The following is a 9,947-nucleotide window of genomic DNA, read 5'->3' on the forward strand; positions in this document are numbered from 1 at the left end:
CGTAACAAACGCTGTGGCCCGAGATGGCATCAGGCACCCTTGTGGGTTGAGCTGCACCTTTGTCTACTGGCAAGCAGCTCTCTAAGATGGTTCACTTCTCAGCCCCAACCAGGCAACCCGGTAAGACGCTGAGGCGTGTGCCTAACCTCAAGCATGCGATAGGCTTCCTAAAAATATGGGAAATCTACTCAGGAGCTTGAAGTTAAGCACATGCTTAAATACCTTATTGGATCAATACATTCAGTGTTAACATTACGGCAAGCTAGGGTGTGAAGGTTCAGAGAAGGATGTAAATCTTGATCGGGGATAACATACGCTGCCAGGTGATATCAGACACCAGACACGTTTTCAATTACCTAGGAGAAAAGAAGTAAACAGAGCGCAACTCAATGACTTTCCATTGCCAGAAATGACAAAACACAATGGCAAATGGGCTGATCTAGGTGAACTTTCTAAGCACAAATCCGTCAAAAAGGAAAACCTTCTTCATGATACACTCAAGCACATCATCTAAATACCAGGCCAATGGGGGCTGCCAGAATTTTCCCTTAGTCCTGAACACAAAAACAGTGGCTGGAATTAATTTGGAAGCTCTCACCGCCTCGCTCCTGCAAAGAGCGCACCACCGGGGTGGTGACAGAGCCCCCAGCACACAGTAGTGAGCCAGGGAAAAACGTGCTCGGGAGTGAACGTTTCTGAACTAACACATTTGTTCACACACCGATAAATGGATGGAGGAAAGGGCTGCGAGAGGAAGGTCCATTTATAACATGCTCATCTTATTAAGGAGAATTTGAGCCTGCATTCATCTGATTTGATTGACTGCATTTTGGGGTAGATGCTGCTTGACCATTCAAGATGCTTGTAAATATGGTTTAGAACCAAGAATTGTCATGGCAATGAAAGTGGGCAGAGCACCTCTTTAAACAAAACTGGCATGGCTTATGCCTCCCTGTCTAAGCCCTCAGGAGGCCTGAGTTGAATTTCCTGGGTTTGTCTTATGGCATTTGGGGAGCTTTCCTAAGGAAAAGCAACTCAGAGGATGCTGACATAAATCATATGTTCTCAGAACTACAGCATAAAAAACAAAGCTCTGCTTTGTTGAGAAACTCAGTTGTCAGAAACCACATGGAAGAGAAAGATTAATTCAACCTTTGGAGGCCGGCCTCAGGTGTGCAAAGGACAGAAGAAAAGTCAGTGGGACAAGGTGGACTAAGCCTTCTGCCCCTCTCCTACACTGAGCAGCTGAGAGTCCTTCTAAAAAAGGGATCTGATCGATTAAACTGGTTCATCAGGTTTTATACATCAATAAACCACCAGGGGAAACAAAACAGGTCAAGGCCAAGGAAGAAAGTCATCAGGACTGGACATTAAATACTTAGCCAGCACCAAAACCCAGAGTGTGAGCTCTCAGACCTCTTTGCAAAGAAAACTGTGTGTGCAGAAGACGATCCCTTTTTTTCATTTAAGTATGGGGTGCCCTGCCTTTATGTTAGAGAAAATAAATTGGGAAACCAATTTATTTTCCAAACCAAATTATTAACCAAACCAAACAACAAACCCTCTCAGTTCAGCATGGGATGTTTCAGGGTCTGTGACGGTCCGTAGCTCCCCTAGGAGCCAGAGACACATTCTTGGGGTGGTCGCTCAGAAAACGATCTGCATACTCCGAGGGCTCTTCATTTTCCTACTCACCCTAGGAGGATAAGGGAGAGGAACAAATACATCCCACCAAAACCAGAAAATGGATAATAGAATATTTTTAGAGCATTGGACTGGCATATAGAAACATTTTCCTATTTGAAAAACAGCATCCAGAAGGGTCGTGCATCTTAGCTAATCTGTGCTGCCCCAATAAAATCTAACCATTTGCCGTTGCAGATGCTAGTCAGGATCACTTTATTTTATCAAGACCCTGATGTACTTTCAAGCTATTCTTCACTTAAATTTTTATTAGAAGACTTGAATTTTCTGAAAGCCTTTTCAAGAAAAAAAAAATCCTGCCAAGTTCTCACTCCCCCTAGGAGCAAGTGCCAGAAGCCACATTTTGTTTTAAAATTGTCATCCTGGGCAAACACTGAAATCCAGGCGCAGGGAGGGTAACGCAACAGCTACCAACCGCTTCCATCTACTCAAAGAGAAAGGACACAAAAAGAAACTCTCTTGTGGGTTTCTGAGTCACTTTTGTTTCTTTACATTCAAACCTGTGGATGCTTGGATGGGTGGGAGGGAGATGTTGTTTCTTGGACACTGACTCACTGGTTGTTGTCAGTTGAAGAGCTGAGGTTTAATGGAATGTCCCCTTGGACCCCCACAGAGGACAGGTAGGAAGCCGTGTTTTCAGGTGGAACATAAAGCGATGAACTTTCAGGCAAGCTGATGAGGTCGTTTCCAAAGATCGACTGACGATCAATGAGGAACTGCTGGGTGCTTTCAAGAATGACATCTTAAAAAAGGCTGCAAACGGACAACAGAAAACTCAGTTCTGGAGGGCAAGTGACCGTACTTTATGTACATAGAACTGAAAAGTGGCAAATCCCCACTGCAGCGGGAGGGGAGGGGCCTCACTCCAAGCAAAAAACCGCATGGAAACACTTGAGTCAAACTTGGACTCACTCAAAAGCCCATTAAAATCAATGGGAGTCTCTCCAGGTTGCCAAGCCGGGTTCTGCCTGAATGCTGAGTGTTACCAACCATTTGACCATCCCTTGTTGGCTTCTTGTGAGGCAAGTGTGGTAAGGAGGAGTGAAAGAGGGGTGACCAAATGGTTGGAGACACTGAGAAGCAGGTAAGAGCAACTTCTCTTCTTCACTCCAGAACTGTGTGCTTTTCCTCATCTTTGCGGGAGACATCTGTTGATTGCCCCAGCACCACGCCACCGCGTGGGCCAGAAAGGCTTTGCAAACAGGGACACTCCTCTCGTGCAGTTCAGCTCCAGCCTGCTTCAGAATTCTCTCCAGTGTAGCTGGGCTTTTAACGCCTTTGCTGCTCCTGCAAGATGCTGAGCCTAAGGCGAAGGCTGAAAATCCTTGAACTACACAAAATACATCAAAACTCTGCAGTGGGGCCAGGTGGCTACAACACAAAACTAAGGCTCACAAAAGCTTCTCTTTCAGGTCTAACCCAGCTGAATACACATGAAAATAACAATATATCACTATTCCAAGAGCAGGAAAACACTTCTAGATTCATATCTAAGGTCAATGCGCAGTTCCCCCGAGGTCTGGAAAAACTGAGACATAACCTTTGCCTCTGGTTGCTAGCAGCTACCGGGTCACCTCCTCTGCAGCAGGAGCCAGAGGAAACGCAGGACCTGTGCAGCTCTTACCACCCCTACCCACTCAGATCACCACATTGTCCTTAGGTGGCGATGAACAGGCAGAGAAACAGTGGAGTCACTGATAGATATGACCCAAGCAGGGTGGTTCAATTACATTTCAACGTCAGTTTATCCCCCACACTTTTCCCACTGCTCAGTAACTAGCTTACAGCTGTTGTGGAAGCATTGCTGACTGACAATCATGAAGGTAAAATAAAAAATGTGGTTTGTCCCCTCAAAGTGGCAAATGGGCAGGGCCAGACATTGCATCTTGCTGCTGACATGTTTAACCCCTTAATTACACCCCCATTCCCAAGCCTGCAAGAGCTGCTAGCGCTCCTACCTGGGCAGGTGTTGTTAAACGGTGGGTTGAACACTTTTGGGGACAGCTCAGTTGCATTCTTCTCCAGATCCACTGCGAGTCGCTGCATCTTGATGCAAAAATATAAACTACAATGTACAATTATACAAAGACAGGGGCGCTTGTTAGAACTAGGCCATTCAGTGCTTCATCAATGCTGCACAACACCCACCAGTAACGCAAGCTATCCTCCCTGCCCTGCCTCTCCTCCCAGCCTCACCCGTACTCCGTTAAAATAGCCAAAGCGTGCGCCCAAGGGCAGGTATGCCTGAAGGAGCGGGCTAAGGGACATGCAATCCCCCACGAGCACTGGCTAATATGGTGTGAAGCTCAGGTCATATGAGGAGGCCAGGCTGGCGTTGCTGCGGCTGTCCCTGCCCAGCTGCCATACAAAGCAAAATACTGAAGAAATTCTCTTTCCATTTGCCTATGACGGTCTTTAAGCGAAACTAGCTTTCACTTGCACAGTGCTTCTAGGTACGGAGTTGCTGCAGGTATTACTTCCAGGCTTCTCGACGCTCATGTCTTTCTGTAGGACAAGCAAGCCTAAGGGTAGGCTGCACCAGATGCTGGGAAATTCAGTGAACTCGAGGACTGACCTACTGAACATTGCGGCCTTCCTCTTGGCCGCCTTTCTCATGCAATCCTTTTTAAGAGAGACTCTTGCTTCTGAGACTTGCTAATATCATCTATCTTCAGAGACTCTCCTTCCTAATACCGAGGAAGTGGAATTACCAAGTAAATGCAAAAATTATGAAATCAAAACCTTAAAAGGATAGCAATATAATGAAGAAGGCTTAGAGACCTTTCGCACTTCATTAGAATAGATTACGCTTTGCTTCTGCATCTTAGAGATGGCCAAACCATCCAGGTATTTATCCTACCTGGCTGGCAGTCAGGGCTATTAAACTTCACCCTCTAGCAAGCAGGAAAAAAGCCCGGTCATGAAACACACATTTCCTTCACTGTTTATTAAATCACCATATGCACTTTAGAAATGTCTGACTCAGTGTCGATTCCGAACAAATGCTGCCAAACTGAATTTCCTTGTTTCTTCTGTACGGGTGTGCGTGAACCTCTGTTCTAATTGCATGTGGTTTTACCCTCGTGAAACACGCAGGGATGGCTGCACTTTATCAAGGCATATTTTATAAAGGGCTTTGGCACAAAGACACTTTGTGAATCTATGGTATTAGCGGATGTGACATTGACACTAAGAGAAAGTTTAGAGCAGCCAGCTTCAATTAAAGACTCCAGGACACCGAAACATCTCTAAACAAGCTCTGGCTGAGCAGGAAAGATGGGTTAAGAGTATAAGATAACACTCTCAGCCTACCTTCAGGAGATGCTTATTGCTGTGCTTTACCACTCTCCCCTCTGGCTATAAAATAACCAAGCATTCTTCAGTTATGCACCAGCTGTGCTTCATAATTACATTATTATTATTATTATTATTATTATTATTATTATTACTGCTACTACTACTACTACTCCTCAGAAATACACATCTCTTACCGGGGACAGACTGGCTTCCATTTCAGTCAAATTCCACTCACTCAAAGATAAATTGGGATTAAAGACCTGTTGGGAGAAAAACACAATTAGGGCTCTGAAAGATGTATAGCAGTTCGAGATACTTCTACCCTCAGCTGTCTGCCTTGCCTGTCTGCGGGAGGCTGTAGCCCTGCTGGCAGAGGTGCTGGAGAGCAACGCCTGCCTGTGCCCCAGCTGCTCTGACATATTAACCAAAGCTACAGGCCAAGGCTCATGGGCATTGATTTGTAGCAGAGCCAGAACAGCAAGGATCGAGTTGTGTGCACTTGTGCTGATCTGCTGACCTAGGGCCACAGCCATGTCATAAACCAGGGCAGCCATTTGTGTCACCACACGTGCAAGTCCAAGCCCTTTTTTTGCTGCTCTTGGATCCTAGGACACTTCCAGATTCATGTGGGTTTTTTTAAAAGCATTCCAAAACACGGTAGCAGAAGGCAGATTACTGCTGCATCGGTGCCTCAACAGCAATTTCTTGAGAAGTCTGAGCAATCTGGGAAAAGGATCTGTTGGTCTGGGGTACAGTTTTATGATTCATTCTCACTCTTGTGACGCTCAGTTGCACAGAGAGAGAAAAGTGTGTCAGTAACAGGAAAACACCTCCTAATGAGAAGCAAGAAACAGAAACCAACGGAGCCAGTGCCAGAGCAGGCCATTATGAAGGCTTTCTGTAAAGTCCGAATCAATCACAGAATATTTGGGAACTGCCTTTAAGAAGATAACATTGATTGTTTTATTTTTTAATGATTTTTCATTCCTGTTTATCCATGCAAGTTTAGCACATATAACTGAAGTGCCTCCTCAAGAGAGCATATCTTTGACATACAGATTCTTTTGCTACGTACAGAGTTACCTGATTATTGGCAAAACCCTTTCATATACTAACTAGATGTAAAAGGAGAGAGAGAGTGAAAGAGAAAGAAACAAACCTTTGTATTTCTGCATATATACTGAAGAAAAAAGCCACTATCCATTTCTAGAGAAAAGTGGCTTGGGAACTGCAGACAGACAAAGACCTCAGCAGACAGAGAATTCGGCATCGGCTACACTTGCCAGAACGTGAGGAAAAGTGGAAGGTAGCAGAGCTAAACACAATCTAGCAGTATCTAAGATGCAGAATATGCAAAAAATAAACCCACCCAAAGCAGTTGCCAAACTAGCAACAGAGTCATATTAAACCTATTTTCTATACATGTGTTAGGTCTCCTGATGGTGTCTTTACCAAAGGCACCGTGTTTTGTGCTCCTAGCAGTTCAGATATGTGTATTTTCAGAAGAAATGTAAAAAAGCATCACTTAATGTCTGAAATCCTGCCAGTTCCTAGAAGCAGGTCAAAACAGAGCTGTGACTCTTATTGGCAGCATGTGACAGGTAAGGTGCCACTCAAGAATAAGCAGCACGGTCTGCCTGATCTACAGCGCAAAAGTACCGCTGTGAACTTCGCAACTCCCCACAGCCGCCCCGGCAGAGGGCCCAGCACTCACATCCAAGAGGCTGGTGGGCTCCAGGCCGTACTGCTGGCTCCTCAGCAGCAGCTGCAGCCCTTCCAAGCTCCAGTCGGTGCCCTCCAGCGGGTCTGAAATATCTGTTCTGAGAAAAGACAAGAGGAAACATTGCCACAAATGAGACTTACAGAGATACGTATAGAAAGCAGGACTGAGCAGCCTTCCGACATGAGGTTCACGCTTAAATCTCATTTTGAAAACCAAGGGCCCTCTGTCAGCCTGGGTTTATGCCACTTCACTTGGATTAATCACCAAAGTACAACCCAGCAGAGCATGGAGGGGACTGGGCTGATGGTAAAATGGGTGAGACTGCTCCTCTCCTGGGTGACGCACATAGTTTGGGGATGGACAGTCTATGCACATCTCCTCAAGACTGGGAAAATTAGAGCCTTCCTTAGAGGAAATCCTTCTAGAGAGACACTTGGGATCCAGAACAGGCTGCATTCCCATCCTCCTGGGTCCAAGATGGCTGAATTACTATTAAAGGAGCTTTTAATGGAGTGGCTTTTACCTGCAGACACTCAGTCTGCAGGTTGCATTTACCAAAGAAAGTCAGCTAAAGGAGCAAATGTGAAGCTCTGCTGGTTTTAACCCCACCCCAAAAGCTATAAGAACTTCTCTTCAAATCGGCAGTCTTTAAAAGAGGATGTTTTTTCTTCTAATAAAATGTTTTTAAGTAGCCAGTGGAGTTCAGGAGGAGGAATGTGGTTCTCTGTAAGGACCCAAAGGAAAATAGAAGCCTTTCTGATAACTCTATTGAGTGTGGTGTTTTCCCTTGCCAGTCGTCACACATTGCCGCAGTTGCCATGAAGAATGAATGCTGCAGTTAACTTTTACTTCATCCACCAAGCTGCAACCACCCTTTCCTCCTGCTGGTGAAGTCTGCTCTATGCTCACCCAGGACACTGGTGCTGTTGGGGTTTCAGTCCCACAGCTCTAAAGCTGCTCACCCATATCACCCCGTGGCTGAGCCTAATGACACTGTCCTAATCCCCCTTGCAAGAGGACGTCATTCTCTGGGGGACTGTCACATGCAGGATACTTGCGTGCCCTGGCTTCAAAATAATGAAACCTCCATCCCTTTGTATCAGACCTCTGCACTCAGCGAACACAAACTCCCAACTCTCCATCCCTGGGAGTGACCTCACTTGCTATTTCATGATTTTAAGGCATATACCCTTCTATAAAGCCTTGCTTTGGACTGCCTAGCATTTTACTGAGCCCCTCCAGTTCAAGGAGACAAGCAGAGCAATGCACCTAAGTTTCATGGGTTTTTACTCTTAGTCAGAGATGGGGAGGCCAAGATCTCTCACAGCGTCGGCTCCGCGGTACCTCCCCAGAAGCATGCAGCCCACATCACGGTGCCCAAGTGGCTGGCTGCCCCCTGGTATCAGATCTAGCACTGACTCAGGAAAGTCACCTTGGAAAGGTGACAGGAGGAGATGCAAAGGGAGAACAGACTAAAGAGAAAAGTCTATTTAACTTCACAGCACAGGAGAGGAAAAGAAAGGGGGTGAATTATTTCCTTCTCAAGCCCAAGCCTGGGACTGATAAATACTTTGATGCCTTATCAAATATATGCCCTACTTAGTGCAAAGATTATGGTGATGATTGTCATCTTCCATCACCGCCTGCATATTGGCACACGTGACACCTTATTCACTGCACAGAAACACCAGCGACAAGTATTTCCTTATGAATTCATGTAACTGAAGACACCACAAAACAAATGACAGAGGGCACACAAGCTGCTGGAGGTGTAGGGCGGTCCGGTGGCCTGCAAGACTGCAGACATGGATGCTGGTCTGGGCTCCAGCTTTCACTGGGACATTGGGCAAATCCCTCTCACTGCAGAAAGCCTCTTCCCATTCCTATGACTCAGATGTAGGTGCTCTGACAGCTTTTCCTCTGTTGGGTCCTTCAAGTCATCCACAGACCCTCTACCTGTGTGAAATGTCCCTTGGGCTTCAAGGGTCTCCTAAGCAGGTGCCACAGGCACAGGATGGAGCTCACCAGGCTGCATTAGGCGATGTAAAGTCAGCCTCCCTTTCTCTCCCACTAGTGGGAAAAGAGGGCCATGAAACATGCAGGACCACAGCTCTCCCTCGCTCCCCTCACCTGTCCAGCAATGCCCTTCTGCCTCTTCGCTCGGATGGTTGCGAGGTCCCTGGTGGGGCCGCACCGCAGCTCCCTTTGCCTTCCAAAACAGACTGAACCATGGCAACCGGGAGCACTGGGGGCTCAGAGCAAGCTCTGCAGCCTGGCAGCGGGACATCAGGCTCAGCAGTGGCTTTCACTCCAGGGCTGACTGGCTCTTCCTTGATCAGCATGAGGCACTTCTCTCTGTATCAGAGACAAGAGTTAGCACCACACACATATCTGCTCCACAAAGGCCTCGTGCTACTGGGAAGGGCAATGGCACAAGGGCTTCTCTCCACTTCCCATCAAACTGCCCCACAGAGTCTTTCCATTCCCCTCGATGGGCAAAAGGAACCAGCAACCTTGTTTTCTTTTCAGCAAGCTCCAGAAACATGCCCAGCTGGAATATCTTCACTCACTTCATCAGCCACAGATATAATTAATTTGCCCCATTCGACTGTTTTGCAAATATGGAAAATACACTTCCATGTGCTGGTCATTCCTCAGATGAATTTGGGCTTGAGACAGGTTAAAGAGTCACTAGGCTAGAGAGATTCCCCTGAAAAAGAAAAATCTCCACCCTAGAGACAGGAATGGGATCAGCAAGACCTTCCCATGCTGGAGTTAGGATTGGACCAGCAAGCACTTGAGATCCCAATGACACAGGCTGGGATATTACAGCTCTGCAGGATTTGGAACAGAACCTATCAAGATCTGACAGTCCCCATCAGACAGTTTACTTGTTTGGAAGCAGAGGTTTGCCTTTTTCCAGTGGGAGAGGCACTCCACGTTATTCCTAGCTGGACATACAACACTGAAGTTTTGAACAGTAGCTTTTTATACGTAAAAATCTACTCTGGACTACTTACAGGAGAATCTACAGCTCTCTGTGAAACTGCACAAGTGGAGCCAAAGTGACAAAGGCATGCAGATCAACAGGCACAGGGCATGGAAAGCCATGCTGAAGAAATATCCTACAACACTTACAGACTAGCTTTGCTGCAAGACAACACACGAGGGTGTCACGCATATGGGCTGGTATGTGACACTACAAAGCCTTCCCCGGCATTCC

General features: G+C 46.5%; 1 protein-coding gene across 1 annotated transcript in view; it reads right to left on the reverse strand.

The window, feature by feature from the left end:
* Nucleotides 1-2,062: 2,062 nt before the first annotated feature.
* HSF4 (heat shock transcription factor 4) overlaps nt 2,063-9,947 on the reverse strand; it is a 23,881-nt gene continuing 15,996 nt past the window's right edge. Inside the window, exons 9-13 of the mRNA XM_009643250.2 lie at nt 8,855-9,079; nt 6,716-6,821; nt 5,196-5,261; nt 3,657-3,750; nt 2,063-2,446 (exon numbers count right to left, since the gene is read on the reverse strand). Coding sequence (XP_009641545.1) covers nt 2,256-2,446; nt 3,657-3,750; nt 5,196-5,261; nt 6,716-6,821; nt 8,855-9,079 — 682 coding nt within the window. The 3' untranslated portion in view covers nt 2,063-2,255. The remainder of the gene's footprint in view (nt 2,447-3,656; nt 3,751-5,195; nt 5,262-6,715; nt 6,822-8,854; nt 9,080-9,947) is intronic.

This window comes from Egretta garzetta, unplaced genomic scaffold, assembly GCF_000687185.1.
Source record: "Egretta garzetta isolate BGI_Z169 unplaced genomic scaffold, ASM68718v1 scaffold27, whole genome shotgun sequence".
Taxonomy (NCBI): Eukaryota; Metazoa; Chordata; class Aves; order Pelecaniformes; family Ardeidae; genus Egretta; species Egretta garzetta.